Raw genomic sequence first — 22072 nt, 5'->3', positions numbered from 1 at the left:
GATCTAATTAAATTTAAAGGTATTATTTTACGGAACGAACATATTCATAGTTATGATACATTGTTTATTGACAACAATTTATTTCTTCAACTACTGCTTTTCATTGGTTGCTGTGGATTCCTGTGTACGAGTAAAACTGTATTATTTGTGTGCGCAAGTTGATATCAAAGGAATTCATCATAGCGCAGGTAGCTATAAATCAATCACTTTTTTCTCTCTCGTAGCGTATGTGAATATGCATGGTCAAAATAAGAGGTACTTACATGGTATACGAACGTATTGAACGTATTTAATGAAGACGCTTAGCTTTCAAGCCTTAAACGACTCATCAACGCCACACGACCGGATCTGTTTCTTTTCTTCTATTCATGTGTTTCGTCGACAAGCCGTTCGAGGCTTGAAGGCAGCGAGTCTTAGTTTAGAGTTTTTATGTAAGCGTGTGTTGTACATAGTTTGGAAGTCCGTGTATATCGGATTTCACGTGCTCTCATTTAGCCACGATATTGATAGAGGAGGATTCTTATGTAATATTTTTATTTATTTTCATATTTCTTCTCTCGAACTTTTTTTGGGTCTAATATACCAATCTTTTCTCTATTTTTATATCAGTACTACAAATAGTAGATACTGAGTTTGACTGTTGTTTTTATATTTATTAATATATCTATATAAATAGTTCGTTGATTTCAGTTGGAGTAGTGCTTTCCGAATTCTCGTCAACATATTATGTGCTATTCTTTATAGTATGGTATGGTCTGTTTATGCCTAAATACATTAGAAGACATATTTAATAAAGAAGATGAAGAAAGAACATTTCAACTAGATATCAGATTAAATGTTAATAAGAGACAGTTTTCTTTTGACTTTGTGGTGGACAAACACCGTATGCGTGGGTTTTCTCGGGGTTCTTTCGTTTCCTCCCACTTTCTTCATTCCACCATTTCATTCATCTCTCATCATCATCGTCTCCTTTAGCCTAACCGGCATAATCGTGGGACGTAAAACTTAAAGATTTCATTTCATTTCATTTCAAAGTTTTCTTTTGAAATGAAATCTTTCAGTTTAACGTCCCACAATTATACCCTTTAGGCTAAGGGAGATGGATGATTAAGGGAAGTGAATGACGATTGTACATTTTGTGGAATGAGAATGTGGGAGGAAACAGGAGTACCCCAAGAAAACCTACGAACACGATGCTGTCTTCTACAAACTTATTGTGTGGAAGTCGAACCACAGACCTCATGCACCAGGTAAGCGCTTTATCACTGAGCCAACGTGTCCTCCCAAGAGATAATTATAAATAAATTGATCTTGATTATGACACAACACAATATATGTCAGACTTATGCATCTATATTGATGAAGTTGAATGTTTAGCACATATACGCATAAACTCATGTTCGATTACCGACAGGGTTAGATATTTTTTTTTTATGTTGACCCAGATAATTAAATAGTGTGAAAAGTGCTTGCGTTAAGGAGTAGCGAATTCCAACGAGAAAGAATGAGTCGATGTGAGACGATATGGTGACTATACATTAATTAAAAACCGTCCGTGGTCTTTATGAGTGTGAGGTTTAGTGTGATGAAGTTCAATTATTACCATAAACGTCGAACTGTCTGTGGTGTTTCAATAGAGAACTTTGAATACTACATTTACGAAGAAAAATATTGAAGTGAAATGACATTATTAAAATTAAGAGAAGGCTCTAATATTTTTTTGTACTTGATTCTTCTCAAGCTTTTCATTTTCAGAGTTAAAAGAGAAAAAAATGCCAGCCCCTAGTTCAGAGGTGTCACCTTCTAAAAGTAAAGAGAAGAAGAAAAGAGAGGGTACAGTAAGTATTTGCTTTGTAAAATGAAAAAGAAAGATGTAAGCCATATCAGTAGAGTGTGCAGTAGGCAACTAAAGTTTTGTTCTGTGGAAAAGGCTGCATTATTAGTATTATTATTCCTATTTTTCTTTTTTAAAAAATCCGGTATTCACCATAAATAAGTTATTCTACGTTTTCTGATTGGTTGCGAAGGTCAGCATCAAAATTAACCAAGTGGGAAATTTAGTATGTGCTGCCAATTGTTCGTCGTATTAGCTTTGTAACTCACATAATATGCTCTTGTTCCAGCCTTGCGACTTTGTGTCTATAATAGAGACAACAGGCAGCTCATTTCTTATTCTGGATGAATCAGTGATAATCTTGGAATATTTTACTAATTATCAAGGCCCATGAAAACTTGATATTACTATAGGTTTGGTCACTTAAAGGAGAAATAATAAAAAAATTCCTCTGAGTTATTACGAGGAGCGTCCAATAAGTTATCTACCTAGACAAGAAAGAATCCAGATAGGCTCACCAGATCATCACTGTTTTCGATGTAGTCCCCATGGAGATCTATTCACGTCGCCTTTTGTGAGCAGCGAAAAAATCCCAGAGAAAGTTTGTAATGGCCTGCACACCATTGGAAAACAGCCTAATGGACCTCGTTTTCCGACGAAAGACGTCCCCGCAGGTCTCGGAAGAGGAAATAATCACTAGGGGCCATGTCCGGACTGTAGGGAGGACGACCGAGCGGTGCTCCAACTTCTGCAAATCCGTTGTTCACAGCGTAACACAAACACTTTGGTTAGGACCACTGCGCTTCTCCGACTGACTTCAAATTGCGCAGCGGAGTTCCCCACAGTGGCCTAGGCGCGCGTGTCATTATGCCCCGACCCTCCCTTCCTGTGTAGGTAGATAACTTATTGGACACCCCTCGTAATTACATATAGAATCATCTATAGCAGTTCTGTCAAATTCAATACAACAGCGTATCATGCAGATGTGATGGAGAATGATATGAAGTCAGAGAGATACAATAGGATTATTAGATGTTTTCTACTGTACTGCATATTTACCCTTTTGCTGCAGATTTGAGTGCAAATTTTCACAATTTTTATTACATAGTTGCATCCACATTTTGACGGATTTTGGTGCGTATTGTTCTGAAATCTAGTTAGATCATTTTTTAATAAAAAGAGCGCTACATGGACATATATGGTGGTTTCTACAATTTTTGAAGATTGAAAAAGAGTTTAATAACCTGTAATATTCAAGAATTGCTCTATGTATCCATCTATCTATATACAAGGTAGGACAAAAAATCTAAAACGTTTTGCAAAAGTGTGAAAATCATACCTAGTATGGTGTGGGACCTCCTTTTGCTTCCAAAACAGCTTGGATCCGACGTGAAATGGACGTATACCGCTCCCGAATCGTGCTGTGTGGAATTTTGTACCAATGTTCCTCCAAAACATGCTCCAGTTCCGTAAGGGATGGTGATGGAGGGTAATGAGACCGAACACACCTTTCTAACTCAGACCACAATGGCCCAATGATGTTCAGATCTGGTGATTGTGGGATCCAGGGGAGGTGTGATAGCTCCTGGTGATGCTCCTCAAACCATGATTTCACCGTTTTTGCAGCGTGACAGGGTGCCAAATCATCTTGGTAGATGCCATCACCATCGGGGAACAATATTTGGGCCATGGGTAGAACCTGGTCCCCCAAAATGGCCTTATACGCCTTAGCATTCATCATTCCATGCAGGGCTATGATGGGACCTGCAGAAAACCACGATATCACTGCCCATACTGTAACAGAACCACCCCCATGCTTTACAGTTGGGAGCAGGCAGTCTGTATCATAGGCCTGCGACGGTATTATCCATACGTAAACACGACCGGTTGTTGGAAACAAGGTGAAGGTCGATTCATCGGTCCACATTACGTGTTTCCACTGCTCGTGAGTCCATGCCTTGTGGTTTTTGCACCACTGGACACGCCTCTTCGCATTTACTGCTGTGACCAGGGATTTGGCGATAGCGGCCCTGCCATGAATTTTCATTTTATGAAGTTGTCGTCGCACTGTTTTCGATGAACCCGGGTTCTGTAGACCGTAATTGAGTTCAGACTTAATTTTCATTGCAGTGGTCTTCTTTTTAGGTGCTACAATCCATTTTAATGCCCTCCAGTCCCTATCTGACAGGATTATCTTTCGACCACTGTTGTGCTTTGCAGACGTCGTTTGCCCATGAATTGTGTATGCCCTCGTGACATTGCACACAGTGCCTTTCGATACCCCCACAATGTTCGCCACTGTTGCCACAAGCTCCAACCAGACGGGCAGCAACGATCATGCCTCTTTGGAAGTCTGTCAGGTCGCCCATTTTACCGCACCATTTTCACACCACGACACTCACAGGTGAATTGGTTACTGCTGACGGAAGAGGAAGGTCCACATGACACATTGAAAACAAACAAACAAACAAAAAAAAAACGATCGGCAACCGCAACACGTGTTGTATAGTGGAGTGCCAAACTTACGTGTCCTGTATGAAGTGTTTTTAGATTTTTTTTTTTTTTGTATACCCCTGTATGTTTTACGTTTGCAATTTGTAATTTAAAAGCAAATACGGACGACCAACAATATATTAATGCTTTTCTCTATAATACGTACTTCACAGTATGCCAGATGACCTATCTTTCATTCTCTTTACTACGGTACTTTTATTATTTCTGTATTAGTAACCGGGTAACGTTGTATTATTACAGATCATTAAGGTTATTTTCCCAGTAGATATTGCTGGTCCCTTATTGTACATTTGTAGTAAGTTGCTGTAATGATGATTAAATTGCCGTCAAGATTCTGAGTGTTCACATTTAATTTGTTCTATACTAGTTTCCACAACGCTTTCGACTATTGTCTGTTTTTTTTTAAAAAAATATTGTATCATAGTGTAGGTTTTTTGCTGCTTTTAGAAGTACATTATATTTGTATTCCAGTACCGTTTATAATATATCTGTATATGGTGATAGGTTTCCTCGTTTTTTAACCACATCAAGAATTTTTTTTTTCTCGTAATTCTGATTTATTGTGTTACCCAGCATTTCGACTGTTGGTGAAGTTACACATTTTACAACAGGGAATTCCAAATAGATTGTTACCTGTAGATCTCATTCCAGAGCTCCTTCGTGGCTAAGCGGGTAGCGTACACGTCTTTGGCATGGGAGATCCGGGTTGGATTCCTGGCGGGAGCTCATGTGGTTCGGATTCCACACGTTAATCAGTAGGTCCGATCTCAAATAGCCTCGCTACTGAAAGGAACGTTAAACTCAAAATCAACTCAACTCAGTCTCTTTCCAGTTTTCTTCATTGAGAAGGTGATTATTATATTGTATGTTTTAATCACTAAGTTTTCTTTTGTGAGTTACAGTTGTATTACACCTGTATTAACTTACAGTAACTTCCTGTTAACGAAAAAATATAATAAAAGAAATTCACAAATATCAGTCAAAAACACTAAATTGGTGTAGACTAGTGCTGTCAAAATTATTCGAATATTGGATTTTCGAAGAATTATTCGTTATTGGAACAATTTTTAGAAGAATTATTCGTTATCGGAGTAATTGTTTGAATAATTATTCGTTATTAGAACAATTGTTCGAAATAATTATTCATTATTAGAACAGGGTGTCCACTGATACTGGAAATACTTGAATTATACTGGAATTTAATTTTGATACTGGAAATATACTGGAAAAATCATGAAACTGGTAATTTGTCAACAATGCTTTTTTATAATTGTTTTAATAGTCTTAGAAACAATTTTGTATCCATTGAGACTGTAAATTTTTCCAAAGCAAGAGTTGTATACATTTTGTAATTAGATATTTAAAGCAATGTGTGGAGTGGAGGGCTGTGAGGGGAGTTGGGAGGCCCTTTAAAAAAATGTTTAAAAAAAATCAAGGTTAACTAAATTTATTAAAAATAAAATATTCTTTTGATGGTAAAACAATTACAAACCTGAAATCATAAAGAGTGTGATTATTTCTAAAGAACTTTTAAAAAAAATCATTGTATTAGGTACAGGAATTTTGCTGATAGTTATGCTGAATATACTGGAATTTTGAAAATGAAATTCAGTAGACACCCAGTAGAACAATTGTTAGAATAATTATTCGTTATCGGAATAATTAATAGAATAAATATTCGTTATTTGAACAATTGTTCGAATAATTATTAGTTATGAGAACAATTGTTCGAATAATTATTCGAACTATTTTTCGAATAAGAATTTTGTTCGAATATTTGAATAACAAATGTTCGAAGAATCTATTGTTCGAATAATGAATTATTCTAATTGTAACAGCACTAAGGTAGACTAAACCAAAATAATTTATGGAATATATTGAATTACACATAATTTAATCCAAACCCAGGGATATAAAACTCAACCTGTCAAAGGCTCGTAAGGGAAGTCACATTGGTAAAACATAAACGTCTTATCACTTCAAACTAAGGAAAGAAAACTTGTATCTAATGTACTATTTTTATATAAACTTTGCAATAATATTTACTATATATATATAAAAAATCTCAAAAATAAAATGACATACGTGTCACAATATTTTTGGAGGGGCCCCGTCCCTCTGGCCCATAACGAAGATCTATTCCTGCTCATTATTTAAAAAAGAACTTAAAGAATATTTTCGGAAACAATATATATAGAAGGAACTACAAACGTGGATCACATCAGATTATGAAGCCTAGTACGTTAGTTTCTAGTTTCTGGTATCGTCCTTTAGCGTGAACTTGGGCTCATTGAGGCAATTAGAAAGAATTAAATACCTAATGTTTAAAAATATTTTCTTTTGCTATTTTTCCCTATTCTCATTCTCTGTAACACTATAAAATAATACAGATTTTTTCTTATTGTATTTTTTACTATGATAATTCTTTGGGTACATATTAATGTTATGATATTAAGGCATGTAGAGTAGAATGAAATAACTCAACTGTATGTAAATTTTACATTTGCAAGTCTAATGTATGATTGCAGCAATTAAATTATATATATACGTATTTTCCTTTTCTTTAATAAGTATTATTTTTTTTAATAAATGAAAGAAAAAAATTGAAATCATCTTTAGCCATGTAGAAAAATCGATATTTCAAACAAGTAGTCTTACATAGACAGTGGGATCAGTAAGTTTCGGGACTACCTCGAAATAATACACAAGGTCTGTCCCGAACTTAATGCACCCTATTTTTTTCTGCCACGACTATACGTCAGACAGCGTTGGCACTTGCACGGAAGGGTGGGTGGAGTCTTGGGAACACAGCGCGACCAGCGCCAGTCGGCTCCGAGTAGCTGGAGAATCACAGTGCCCATTTCAGTGAACCCTTGTGTGAGTGCTCGGTCGAAATCAAGATGGAAAAAAAAAAACTGGATTTTTTCCCCAAATTATGTAGAAGTACTGAAAAGGCTAAAGCAATGGGTCAGGCGCGAGATCAATAAGTCCTGGAAGCTGCACCATGACAATGCTCTCAGCCACACCGCCTTTATGACGACTGACTAACTGACCAAGACCGGCATCTCAACGCTCCCCCAGCCGCCTTACAGTCCTGATTTGCCCCGCTCGACTTCTTTTTGTTCCCGAAGATTAAAAAATCCCTCAAAGGACATCATTTAGGCACTCTGGAGAATATCAAGGCGGCTACGACGAGGTTACTGAGGGACATCTCTGTGACGGACTTCCAGGACGCATATAAAGCATGGAAATCGCATTGGAACAAGTGTGTTGAAGCAGGAGAGATGTATTTCGAAGAATATTGAGTAATTGTACGAATCGGTTCAATCAATTTCTTAAAATAAAAATGGGCGCATTATTTTCGGGACAGACCTTGTCCTTAACGCTGCCAAAAAAAAAAAAATATTAGCACATTAGTTTTCTACATATTCCCTTCTCACGCCACACATTTGCATAACCGATTGTAGGAGGCTGTGGAGCGCTCTAGGAAGGTCGTTTACTGGAACGCTTTTGTTCAGCACCACCGTCACATTCGCTTGAATTGATGAAGCCTTAAAACGCTCCCCCTTTTGAGGACAAATTTGAGCTAAAGAAAAAAGCATGAACTTTGCCGGGGTCGAATCAAGCGACTATGGGGGATGTTCAAGGATTGTGACCAAAAATTGACGCACATAAAAGATAGTGTGGGTTGGCGCATTTTCTTGTTAAGTATATTATTTCGAAGTAGTCCCGGAACTTAGTGAACGGACTGTGTTATAAAGTCTGTGAAAAGAGAATATTCTCCACGCTTAAAATATTGAACTATTTTCTTATCACAGGAAAATGACAAATCATGGTATTATTCGAGTTATTTCAGTGCTGTACCCCCCAAAAAGCTTAAGCCAAAAAACATGTACGACATAACTTTCAAACACCCTCCAGGATTTGATCAACGCATGCATCGAGAAGGCACTAATTACAGAGATATTTGGGATGGTATTTATAAAGAGGTAAGAAATACTGATGTAATAAAGAGCAAATCAAAAGAAGAATTTTGCAATAAAATATTTTGTTAAATATAGTTATACAGGGTGTTAATGAACTGTACCGACAAACTGTAAGAGGTGATTCCTTACATCAAAGTAAGTCAAAAAGTTCCTATGAACCTGTGGGGAAAAGTGAATAGTTTCAGAGCTATGACTGTCCAAAATCGCGAAAACGCCAAATTTCAAGAGGACCTATTTCGAATTTGAGAAATTGTGGAGTGGTGGTCCTTATCAGTGTAAAAGAAGTCACGCATACACAATCCAAAAATGCATATTTCATTAATGTTCAATGAGTCCCTGTAGGGTGAAATTCCGAGACATGCCATCAACCAAATTTTGAGATATGCTCTTATTTTATGATTGGTCCAAAGTAGGCAAACGGTAAGTTTTGACAGCAGTGTACAGGGATGTTGTCAACAGCACGGTCTCTCGTACTCAGGAAAAAGCATGCTGCGATGTTTCCTTTTACGCTTATAAGTGAAGAAAACGTGAAATATACCGTGACGAAATACATCGCATCACACGTTATTGCGAACACACACACACACACACACCACATACAAAAAAAGGAGCTGCCAGTTCCTAACACTTCCGACTTCCCTCCGAAGCACTGTATGTCGATTGTTGTCAAGGCTTACCTCCTGCCTACTTCGGACCCTCCTTGAAATCAGGGTTTATCTGAAAACTCTATTGGGAGCATATTGGAGAATTATACCGTGTACAGAATACCCTGAACGCCCATTGAAAATTGATGTTTGGATTATGTATGCGTGTTCCCTTTACGCTGATAAGGACCACCATCCACAGTTTCTAGAATTCGAAATATAGCCTCTTGAAATTTAGCTTTTTCGAGATTTTGGGCAACCCTAGCTCTGAAACTATGCACTTTTCGCAATACAGGGCCAGTCCTTAAAGTAGTAGGACTGATTTTTTCCCTTTCTTTTTACAGACTGACGGCGGTTACTCCACCTGTTGTTGGTTGAGGTGGGTCTAAGGAAAGACAGGAAGCAGCGCCAGTCGGCTGCCAGCCACAGCAGGGCAAAGATCGCTCGTCATAGTAACCTCTGCGAGTGACCCTCGTCACGCTGCGTCATGGCCAATCTTTTGGAACAGCGTTACGCCATCAAATTTTGTGTGAAGCTCGGTAAAACTGGGAAAGAGACTCATGAAATGATCAAGACGGCGTATGGTGATAACGCCATTGGAAGATCGAGTGTGTTTGAGTGGCACAAACTGTTTAGGGAGAGGAGAGAAGAAGTTGAAGATGCTGCACGGTCAGGACGACCTTCGAGCTCCAAAACGTAAGAAAATGTTGCAAGAGTGAAGAATTTGCAACATCGAAGATTAACTGTTCGCATGTTGCCGATGAACTTGGCATTGCTAAAACCCAAGTTCATGAAATTGTGCACGAACAATTGCAAATGAGGAAAATTTGTGCAAAGTTGGTGCCGCGAGTGCTGACAGGCGAGCAAAAGGACGTTCGCAAACGGATCTGCCAGGACTTTCTCGAAGAAGTGAGTGAAAATCCAAACTTGTTACACAATGTGGTGACTGGGGACTAGACGTGGACGTTTGAGTATGACCCTGCGACCAAACGTCAAAGCGCGGAATGGGACACCCGAAATTCCCCACGCCCCAAAAAGGCGCGCATGACGAAATCAAAAGTGAAAAGCATGCTCATTTGCTTTTTCGATTCACAAGGAGTGATCCACAGGGAATGTGTTCCACACGGCGTCCACCCAGCCATCCCAACTCCTGGCGACTGCATCATGACAATGCGCCGAGCCACACAGCCTTCCGAGTGGTGGCGTATCTGGCCCAACATAACATTGCAACCTTGCTTCAGCCACCCTACAGTCCCGACCTTGCCCCACCAGACTTTTTCCTCTTCCCCCGCCTCAAAACCACCCTGAAAGGGCATCATCACGGCTCGGTGGAAGCATTACAACAGGCCGTGACGAGGCAGCTGAACAGCATTCCAGTTTCCGCCTTCCAGGAAGCGTATGAAAACTGGAAATCCCGCTGGCAGCGGTGTGTGGATGTAGGAGAATCATATTTCGAAGAATATTAAGCGTAAGTGTTATTTGTGTCAATATCTTATTTTTAATTGATTCAGTCCTACTACTTTAACGACTGACCCTGTAGGTCCATATGAACTTATTCTCTTATTTTGATGTGAGGAACCACCTCTTACAGTTTGTCGGTATAGTTCATTAACACCCTGTATATATACTATGTGAGCTAGGTGTACTTTGTAATTCCTTAGTTTCATTTCCTTCATAAACCCGTTTTTGAGATGGGCGGAGAAAGGCTCAGTTGGGGAAAATTGAATGATGACCAGGGTATAATAAGCAGAAGCTCTATATAGATTAGAGTAATGGAAGCTCAAGCCTCTGTTCCATTCCCCTAAATGGGTACTCGTAACACGATATATATCACTGCCTTATTCTTTAAGAACGTTTTTGAGAGAACACCAATTGTAAAGTTTTCGATAGACGTAATGTTTATCTGATGGATCTGATACAAATATTTACCGCTAATTCTGTTTAGTGAATATTTGAATACAAAGTATATTATTATTATTATTATAATTACTTACAGTATGTAAAGAGTATTTATTTAAATTAACTTCGAAGTTAGTAACCTTGATGTTCCTAGCGACAACCAAATAACTTCTAAATATTTCGGACAACGACCCAGTTATCTTTCATCACTAGAACAAGGTTTATATAATCATGTGGAAGATATAAGTCACACCGCAAGATTAATAATGTAAGATTCTGAAGTCTTCGGTTCTTCAATGTCGTAGCCGCATGCACTTAATATTTTAAATGGTGCACCTTTCTAAATTGTGTGATTATGATATCTTATTTTTTAATAAGTGACGTGACCGTGTACGTCACTGGAGAATCGAAATTGAATTTGAGCCTTTCAGCATTAAACAATGAAAGCGAAATTCAATTGGAATGTTACGAAACTTCTTTCAACAATATTTGCAAACAGCCGACATAACTTTCAAAGGATAATGCTCTTTAATATATATATAAAGTAGAAATTATATTTTAGTCAATTTATCTCATATTGGAAAAAAAAAAAAAATCTTCAAGAGTTTTAGAAGATAAATTCTAAGATTCAACAATACAGACATTTAATGGATAACAATTACATGTTCAACAACAATAACAAATAGTTCTCTTTTCACCAATAGGACTCGCAATATAAGGAAGAAACACATTATTTAAGTTGAAATGAATAATAGGTCATAGGCCACAGGAAACTTAACTCTCGGATCATTAAACATTTGTTCACCTGATGAGGTATAAATGAAAGAATCGAATGTTTCAGAATCTTACATTATTAATATTTGTCTGGTTAAGGAATTACACATGAAGTTGTAGCAAGAAAATAGGTCTATATCTTCCATATTGTCAAGACCATAGATAATTTATTAATTTGTAATTTTGTCTTGAGTTTTTGAAAACCTAATTTAATGTTGTTTGTTTGTAAAAGATATGTGCAAGTAAAATACTACGTGTATATTCCAGATTGTATGCATTCTAGTCCAACAACAAGAGTTTGTAAAGTTATGTAATAAATTTGTTAACATTCACACTTTCTTCGGACAATGAGGACATCAAGAAAAGTGACATTGTTTCGTGTCATCATGATTGAATTGAGGTTATGAGAATTTGGTTGAATAAGATCTTTTCAGATCTGGGACGCACGTGGATGAAAATCGGCCCGCGGCCCGAGTGCTGAAATCGTATTACCGGAACGTCAGCAGTCTGAGTTGTATAAAAACGTTTTATTTTATTCAATGAGATCATCATTCAGTCAATGTTTGGACGAGGATTCCGTCAAGATCATTTCTTCGACATTCAGTCTTAGTTCATTCTCGAAGAGCAGACCTTTATGGATGCATTCATTCATTAAGTCTACGAGCATCTATTCAATCATTCAGTTATTCGTCGAGATTAAGTATCTTTAGTGTTGTTATTCAGAGAATCAACGTCAAGTTAAAGAAGTATCAACGTCAAATACAACTGACTGCTGTCTCTGGGATACGAACATTCAGTGCTTGGTTTGAACATCATCACCAACAGCAGGTATGTGTCACAACCAAAATCTGTGCTAATCCAATTCGTTATTCATGGTTCATACACTAAACCACTCTCTCTCGAGTCCTCATTACACAACCAACACTTCACACACAAATGTTCATTAAGTTTGTTAAATACACATGTTTTAAGTAGACATTTTTGTTATCATTTTCAATAGGGCTCTGGTTGGCCCTAAAGCAATGCAACCAGTGGTGGATAATCCCCAACTTACCTCTCACATAATGCGAGTAAACACAGAGTTGCTTAATGCTAATTAGATCAATCTGGGGGAGCACAGAGTGCTCTACCTAGTCAAATTCTATTTAAGTTAAATCAAGAGCAACCCAGGTTGGCAATATGATTGAATAAACCTTGTTTCAATGATGAAGGATAACCGGATCACTATCCGAAATATTTAAAAAGCAATTAATCATTTGACTATGATTGAAAACATGAAGGTTGTAACTTTGAAGTTGTATCATTGTCAATAGCAGGCCTGCAATTAGGAAGAGATAAGCAGGCACTTGTTTCGGACGCTGAGAAGGCATATATTGTATTAACCCTTTAACTGCCACAATTTATTAGCAAAAACTATATCCCTGGGGCCAAAACGTAATTTTGATTTTCTCATTTTATTTGGAATGATTCTGCATACTGCATATGTATAATCTTCGAAAACAAAACAAACAAATAAATAAATAAATAAAGTGAGGCGTCCATAAGTGCCACGCGGCACAAATTTATAAAAACAGTGAGGCATAGCGTTGATGCCTCATGGTGGTTAAAGGGTTAAGAGTCGGATAATCCATAAAATAAGGGGGCCGCGGTGTCTCAGTGGTAGAGCGTTCACCTCTGGTGCATGGGGTCCTTGATTCGATCCCAGCTCGCGCCAAGTGAACTTTGTGGTGGAGAAACGCCGTGTGTGGGGGTTTTCTCGGGGTTCTCCTGCCACTTTCTTCATTCTACTATTTCAATCATTTCTCATCAATACTATCTCCTTAACCTAACCGGCGTAAACGTGGGACGTAAAATTTAAAGATTTGATTTTTCAAACCAATAAAATAAAGAATGGAATAAGACAAGTAACAAAAAACTTACTATTAGGATCTCTTTATTATTGTTAGAGCAATAGTATGGCAGACTATCTGTATTAATGATTGTTGTCAAAAAAGTCGCTAAGAAAAACATATGTTAATATACTAATACTTTGAATTTATTTCTTTAGTTTCATACTTGAAAATTTCACTGATTTTGTGGACACTATTTAGTAAGCTAAGATTGACACCTAAGTTTTAATATCTGAGGTTTCAACAGAAAACTTTATTTCCTGAGTATATATAACAACTAAACTTACCGATAGCAGTAGCCTTGATTGAAAGGGAAGGTGAAATCCCGTTCCATGGAAATGAATTTCCAATGTTTGGAAAGAGAAAGCACTGAAATGAGGTTTCTAACACGATCTACATTGAGAATAAGCTACGAATGAAAGTAATGAAATCAAGACTATAAGACAGATGAATTGGACATTGCAGCAGTTTGAAATATAAATTTTTAAGTAATGGCATTTGGCTAGTTATTCTCTTCTCGGACGATTTTACATTTCATTACAGTTTGCAATTTAATCCAAGAATTAATTCTCTTTGTGTTTTTTGAGTAATTATTTGCTTGAAGTGTAGCGTCCTTTCTCAGCGCCGGGACCATATGCGACGTAAACCTAGTTCAAAGGAGAATATTGAGTTGGCCCATAAGTGTTTTGATGTTTCTTTTTTCAGTGAAAATTTTGTACGAAAAAATAAAATGTTGTGACAATGCATGTTATGTTCTTCGGTTGAGCATTATATATGCTCTACAAAGTGGTCTGTTTTTTTTAATGGTGATATACATTCTGTTGTTTTCAAGTCATTAAAATGGAGTTTCGAGTCGACAGAAAAGAGCATTTTCCACATCCTGTTGCTGTTTGGGTTTAATCGAGGTGCCAAAGCCACAGAAGTTGTTCGAGAGATTTGTGAAGTTCATGACTAAGAAGCGATGCCTCTTAGGTTTAAGCATAAGCAATTCAATGATTGCAATTTTGACCTCAAAGACGTGCATCGCTCCGTTCAGTTCGATGAGGAACGACTGCATCAGCTTATTAACGAAGATCCACGCCAAACAACAAAAGAGTGGCAGAGATAATGGAATGATCCCACAGTACTATAGAGCGTCACCTTCACTCGATGGGAAAGGTTCAAAAGTTGGGCGCATGGGTTCCGTGTACTGTGACCGACACCAAAAATCAAGGCGCCACGATCGCTGCCGGTTTGCTTGTCCGTCATCGGTCAACATGTGGACACAAGCCGTGATTCCTCGCCATAAACTCCACAAATCTCTCGAACAACTTCTGTGGCTTTGGCACCTCGATTAAACCCAAACAGCAGCAGGATGTGGAAAACGCTCTTTTCTGTCGACCTGACACTCCATTTTAATGACCTAAAAAGAACAGAAAGTATATCAGCATAAAAAAATCTAAACACACCATTTCGTAGAGCACATAATGCCTTATCGAATTACATAACACGCATTGCCACAACATTTTTCGTACAATATTTTCACTGAAAAAAAAAAAGCAACCACTTATGGGCCAACCCTAGATATATATTCCTAAACAGTATACGTACTCCTAAACACACATACTCCTAATAGTGATACGTACACTTCTAACAGTGACACACGTTACTACAGTGACATATACTACTGACAGTGACACATACTTCTAACAGTGGCACATATACAGACACACTCCTAACTGACAATGACACATATTCCTAGCAGACACATACACTCCTAACAGTGCGACACCTATTTCTGTGACAAAAATATTCCTACAGTGACATATATTCCTAATACAGACACATACATTCCTAACAGTGACATATACCTCTAACAGTGACACACATATTTCTAATAGTGACACATACAATTCTAATAGTGACACATATACTCCTAACAATGATACACATACTCCTACCAGTGATGGAAATACTAGTAATTTTCTAGGAAAATGCTTGCAATAAGCAAGCAATTATAAATCAAATTACGGCGTAAGTAACCATTATTTTTATTCAGTTGATTAGAAGTCCGTACTACTTTTTTTTCCTTAAAACTTTATCACGTACAAAAGAATGCAATTATTATATACTTGTTTATTTGCAGGAAAAATCAAGAGTCATACCAGTATGCTCGAATAAAATTTATGGTCATCGTACATACAATCTTGAAATTGGGTTTGTGCGGCGCTTTAGATTAAACACAAAAGATGATATGGTGCGTCCTACTGGAGTGAACATTACTCCAGTGCCTTTGGTTGGAATGTCAGAAAATGCATTTGACGATTACTAGTAATAATTAAAAAAAAAAAATCCTGCTGAGCCAAATTGCTTACTGCCTTTAATATAATCGAAATTTTGTGTCATTAAATTGATATAAATAGATCTAGTAATAAAATAGATTATATTTCTCTCTCTTAATACGTTTAAAATTTATCACAGGGATCAAATATTCCAATAAAATTCACTAATGTTTTCTTCCTTCAAAAATATATATAAATAAATCACCATTATGTTTCCTCTTTCTTTTGTTCTTTTTTATTTTTGAAAGTATGTTGGAATTATTATTATTTTACATCTTTCTCTCTCCTGATTGCACAGTCACGTTCAAACATATTCTTCGAATTTTAAAGTTTTATACATAAAAATAAACACACATTTTTAGTGAATGAATTAGTGAAACGATGATTACAGACTGGGTACTGAAAAAATCGTCGAAACCACCTACAAGAAATGCTGACCAGGAAAAACTCTCTCCAAGTTTTCAAGTTCAAAGTGTAATGGGGTTATTTACACTTCCAAAGATGGAATCCCAATACTGCAGAGCAACTTGCAGAAAAGCGTATCTAGAAGTTGGCGCTCTTACCGTGCTCTTTAGGAAGAGTACGAAGTGTTCTGTACTAAACGAAATGCTCTATTTCATGCAGGGTGGAAAACATTTATGAGTACTGTGCACAAGAAGAATATCAGTTTGTATACCCCGCAGAAAGATGATGCGATAAGTGCCAGCATTTCAAAGTGAGAATAATTTCATGGGACGAACATGAACAGCATTTTCAGCGAAAAGAAGCAGCTCGTGAGGAGAAAAATAAAGACAAAGAACTAGACAGCTCGTGAGGAGAAAAATAAAGACAAAGAACTAGACAAGAATAATTCATGTGTTCTAGTGTATACTGTTGATGTTCAAAAAACATTACTATGCCCGAACCTGAAATAATCTGCATCATGCTACAAGACTAAGTTGAAGGTACACAATCACACAGTTTGTAACGTGGCCACGCATGAGAGTAATGGGCCTGTAGAAAGCACAAACTCCTCGTCACTTACGGAAACATTTCTCAAAGAAGATATTGAAAGGCACAATCCAACAGAGATAATCATATGGAGTGACGGATGCAAAGTCAAAACCGAAATATTACTATGGCCAACGCTTCACATCATCTGCCTAAAGTTCCAAACAAAGGTTCCAATTACGCAGGGTTGATCAACCTGACAATGTCAACGTGCAGTGATCGAATTCCTCTACGAATTCGGAGATTACTCAGCAACATCTATTCACAGTAAACTGTTGCCTGTCTATGGGTACAACACAATGAACTGAAGTATTATGTATCGATGGCTTCACAAGTTTCGGTGTGGTGATTACAGCATCCAGGACATCAATCGTCACAACCGATAGAAACGCTTGAGGAATTCATCCACAAAGACAGATGCATCAACACGAGACAGATCATGGAGCACACAGGTATGGCAAAAAGAACTATGGTAACACTAATCCAACGATTGGAACAATTTCGAGATAACAAAATCGAGAAACAGAAAGTGTTTTCTGGACGCTGTTTCTCCCGCTGTGTGTTTGCTTCCACTCATCTGTAACAACCATTCTCTCCTCACCTGATTCACCGTATTACATATATTTGGACTTTTCTTTTTAAACATTTGTATTACATTTGGTACAGAAACACTGTTAATAATGTTCATGCTCATATACTTAAATGTGCTACTCTCTTGATATTTCGCAAATATTAAATGAAAACAAACTACATATGAAATAAGTTAAAAGATAATGTTTTATAAAAACTAGAGACATCTTAATATAATAATTGCAGACCCTAATTCTTTGTTTTACCATCTCATCCCTTTCCTTCTAGATCAAATATTAAGAAAAACACTGAAACATGTTTTCAACTATTTTAAACGTAAAGTCTAAATACCAAATTCAATGTCTCTAACTTCAAGAAATTCCGAGAGATGGACATCAGTTCCCCCTTCCACATTGTTTTCAAAAATCCTTCCTTACTGGTACCTTACGTTAAAAATCCTTTGTATTTTCCAAATTTAAAGTTTATAATTTGGTCTTGGCATTGATCAGTCAGTCCAGATTTCTTTATGCCTGAATCATCAAAGATGTTAAATAGAACTGGAGTTGTTTACAATCCATGTTGTCTGATTGGCTAAGGATTAACATTAAGAGTGATAGAATATATGACTATTCAGAGAGCAGACTGGGCAGGGTAGTGATTAACGCATCGACACAGTAAACCGGACACCTGGCTTCGATTTCATTTCAGTCATAAATTTCTTTTTTCACTCAGTACATACATATTTAATTAGTCAATATATTTCGAATTAATTGACAGGAGGACACAGATGACATTCTTGAGTCAGGGGAGAGATGATGTTCGTTTTCAATGCTTTCCTATAATACAAAATTGAGGCTTGCATGATTATCTTACCGATTAAAAAAGTATACAGAGCAGCATAGAAATATGGCTTCAATATGGTGAAGTTCCACGATACAGTTGGCAAACAAGAGAGTAATAAGTACTACATACCTTATGGAAAAATGCAGTTTCACAAAAATGAATCCCAGGTTTGACTATATTCACATTATTGCCAGCTTTCAAAACAGTTTCCCTACATATTTACTAGTTTTGCAGAATGTCATATCTAACAAGACAACAGTTTATCCAGCTACTTGTTCATAGAGGTTTACTTGCAGAGATGTTACAATGAAATTAATTCATTTATCCACTCTGATCTATTTATATTTACACTAAACTTTACAATTAGTGTCATTCTCACTTTATTTATGTGTGTTACTTTATTATATAGTATAAATGCACATCTTTTATATACTTATAAGTAGAAACGCCTGCAGCATTTTTTGCAGGGAAGGGGGGAGACTAACATACAAGCGAAATTGCGAATATCTACACCTTGATGCACCTAATTCTTCGTGTAAAACAATTATTATTGATGCACATTAGATAACTTTATTACCTACAGTAAATACGAGAGTCGTTCGGAAAGTAACCTCCGATTGATTAAAGAAAGGAAACATTGAAGTAAATAAGAAGAGTTTATTATAACTACTTCATTGCTCTATTTTTCAACATAGTTTCCATAAACATTCAAGCACTTATATCTCTGCACTAGCTTAGAACTCCATCAGCATAAAATGTTCCCGCCTGTGCCAGCCTGTAACCTCATCTTTCAGCTCATCATCATCGCCAAAGCTCTGAGATCCAAGGCACTTTTTCATATGCATGAAGAGATGATAATCGCTGGGTGCCAAATCTGGGTTGTAAGACGGATAATTGAAAACGTCCCATTTGAACTGAACGAGTTCATCAGTGACCACTGATGGCCTGTCACTCCTCTCTTCGTCATGAATGTTTGTTCGTCCACTTTTAAATGAACGAATCCATTCATGAACAACTCTTTCACTCATCACACTTGGTCCATACACGGCACAAAGTTGCCGATGAAGAGCTGCTACCGAATTTTGTAATAAGAAAACGTATAACAGCTCGCATCTCGCACTTGGCGGGGTTTTCTATTGCAGCACACATTTTGATACACTACAAAAATGGAACTAGTGATCAGACAACTTTCACTCTACCACGGCTGGATGCAGACTGATCTACCGCGCACGTCTGTGCAAAGATGATAGCGCTGCCCCAACTACTTCATGCAAAATGACCAATCGGAGGTTACTTTCCGAACGCGCCTCGTATATTAAATACTGGTGGATTAGTAAGAGAATCTAACATAGTTTGATATGTATTTCGAGAATCCAGCGGGGAAGGAGGGGAGCAAGAGGTGCCCTTTGCTGTGGGCGCCTATGCTTACAAGCCTACGTACCACAACATACCATTTACCAGGATGGGTAGAGAACCTTCAAAAGAAGGGTACTAAAAATGTAAATAAACTGCAATGGAATATACTGTATATATATATTAAAAATTTTATTTCTTACAAGATCTATATACATACGTATATAAAATGGTAGAAACATGAACACAATGTAGTATTTCTTTATGTATATATGATACAAATTATGTAATAAATTTTACATAAACAGTATATTGCGTGACAGCAAAGCCTTAAAACTCATCTTGTTTGCTTAAATAAATATGAGAATTTAAATATAGAAGAGCGACACGAATTAATATTTCTTATGTAGTTAGATCTATTGTTAAGAAGTTTCGCTGTCGTGATCATCAAATTCTGGGCTAGATTTTTGCAAGGCTCGTTGCTTAATACGCGCACATTTTGGACATTGCTGATTCTTCCGTGCCCAACAGTTTCTATGAAATACTGCTAAACACTTCTGACACGTAACAGCTAGTAAGTCAAATGGGAAGATCACCTTTACTTCATCACATAGTTCACATACATAGCCTTTCCCATAACACACCTGTGAAATTAAATTACATAAGTATATATTATTTACTACACTTATACGAATAAAGATTAGCCTTATCTGTTACTTGTCTTCGTTTTCACTCAAAACTTCATTTACGTGTACTCGTGGAACATTTTTCCAAGAAAGAATTTCTTGCGGAACAACATTGAGTGTTATCTTGCATTTATTATTCTTCATGCCAGTAATGTTATTTTACAAGATTATCTTATCAACCATCTTAAGGGTCTTCACTACAGCAAAATTAAACTAACGCTAATTTTAGAGTTTTCTGTAATATCTTCAAAACAAATAAAAATATTCGGAATACAGGAACGTAGTGAACTAGACAATACCATTTTGCATGTGATACCTTTACCACAATTCACCTATCTGCGTTGGGTATGCCGCTATTTACAGAACCCGCAAAAAATGTTAAATCTATCTACAGTTGCAAATCGAAAGCAAATAGATAAGTTCTGATAACGGTATCACATGCAAAATCATATTTTCTAGTTCGCTACGTTTCTGCTTTTCGAATATTTTTATTTGTTTTGAAGATATTACAGAAAAACTCTAAAATTAGCGGTAGTTTAATTTCGCTGTAGTGAAGACCCTTAATATTCACAAGTTTAGAACTACTGAGCCGACTTCTTACCTATCAGCATAAAGAAAATTAAAAATTGCATTGTAAACGCAAGATGATTCAAGCTTTTTTTTTTTTTTTTTTTGGTGTGTGTGGGGGAGGGGGGGTTAGGAAACTCGTCCCTGGAAACAGCATTCGGAAATACACGCAAGTGAAATACCGAGTGAAAGGGAAAACTAAATAATGCACATAAGTTCTTGTTTAACAAAAAATTGGTTACTTACCAAGAAATCCTCCCGCGGAGAAACTAAACACTCTCCACACGTATCAGAACAATAAGCTAGTTCCGTCTTTAGTGGTGCAGTAACAAGGATAAAAACGGAAAAACAACGTTCAGACAATAGGTTAAGAAGATAAGTTCAGCAAAAACAAAGAAACAACGAGAGATTAAAGAATCATTCTATATTCACAAATATAAACCGACTTTAAATCTGGATTTTGGCAACATTGATAGAATCTGGTTACCTACCTTTAAAGTATATTTTGGAACTGGCAATAGTGACGTAACACAGACATCGCGCTTCCTTTAACTCAGCTCATTCTTTCGCACCGTGCTCTGCTCGTGGTATTTTAGCATCCTTCACGTTATATTCATTTGTTTTGTGGTATATATTCCTTTCTCCACATCTTTTTTTCTGTCATCCATTACTATCCTTCTTACTTTACCGCTAAAGACGGAACTAGCATGCTGTTCCGAAACGTATGAAGAGTTTCTTGTTTCCCCACGTGAGGATTTATTGGTAAATAACCAATTTTTTGTTAATGTGAATCATCATCTCATGCGCCTATATAATAATTTTAAGTTCTTATTTATTAAATTTTTTACAACATTTTTAATACAAAACAAAAGATATTTATATGATCTTCTTTATATAAAAGACATGTCGGACATACGAAATTTGGATATCTTAAACGTCATCAAACTAACATCGAGGATAAATGAACAGACATATGCAGAGTATATGTAATGTCTGGTACACCAACTTCACTTATTTTCCAATGTTCGTATTAATAACCGGAATTCGATTTTATTTTAATTTTTTGATCATTCACTAATAACATAACACGCTCTCCTTTTTTCCATTTTCAATAACTTCTTATGCGCGATTACTTATAACAGGTAAGTGTATATTTCTTCTGTTTCTCTCTCTGCTTTATGAAAATCACGTTAATAAAAAAT

General features: G+C 36.8%; 2 protein-coding genes across 4 annotated transcripts in view; one reads left to right on the top strand and one right to left on the bottom strand.

Annotated features, from left to right (window-relative positions):
* On the top strand, positions 1-16176 carry LOC145688858 (uncharacterized). The gene is made up of 4 exons (XM_081763027.1): positions 1-188; positions 1756-1838; positions 8167-8337; positions 15666-16176. The coding sequence occupies exons 1-4, from the start codon at positions 53-55 to the stop codon at positions 15849-15851; spliced, it is 576 nt and encodes a 191-aa protein (XP_081619153.1). The 5' UTR covers positions 1-52; the 3' UTR covers positions 15852-16176.
* A 3619-nt stretch (positions 16177-19795) lies between these two features.
* DEF8 (differentially expressed in FDCP 8 homolog) overlaps positions 19796-22072 on the bottom strand; it is a 55849-nt gene continuing 53572 nt past the window's right edge. For all 3 annotated transcript variants that reach the window (XM_081764521.1, XM_081764523.1, XM_081764522.1), the window contains one exon: positions 19796-20261. In XM_081764521.1, coding sequence (XP_081620647.1) covers positions 20040-20261 — 222 coding nt within the window. In that variant the 3' untranslated portion in view covers positions 19796-20039. The remainder of the gene's footprint in view (positions 20262-22072) is intronic.

Source organism: Thermobia domestica, chromosome 7 (genome assembly GCF_964235325.1).
Source record: "Thermobia domestica chromosome 7, izTheDome1.hap1.1, whole genome shotgun sequence".
NCBI lineage: Eukaryota > Metazoa > Arthropoda > Insecta > Zygentoma > Lepismatidae > Thermobia > Thermobia domestica.
The sequence above is the reverse complement of the archived record's forward strand: the minus strand, read 5'-3'. Positions and strand labels throughout refer to the sequence as shown.

Bases quoted from the DNA above. Each gene is read 5' to 3' on its own strand.
- LOC145688858 (XM_081763027.1), top strand. From the start codon at position 53: ATGATACATTGTTTATTGACAACAATTTATTTCTTCAACTACTGCTTT. The intron at 189-1,755 runs GTAGCTATAAAT...TTTCATTTTCAG, and splicing joins AGGAATTCATCATAGCGCAG to AGTTAAAAGAGAAAAAAATG. The intron at 1,839-8,166 runs GTAAGTATTTGC...TTCTTATCACAG, and splicing joins AGAAGAAAAGAGAGGGTACA to GAAAATGACAAATCATGGTA.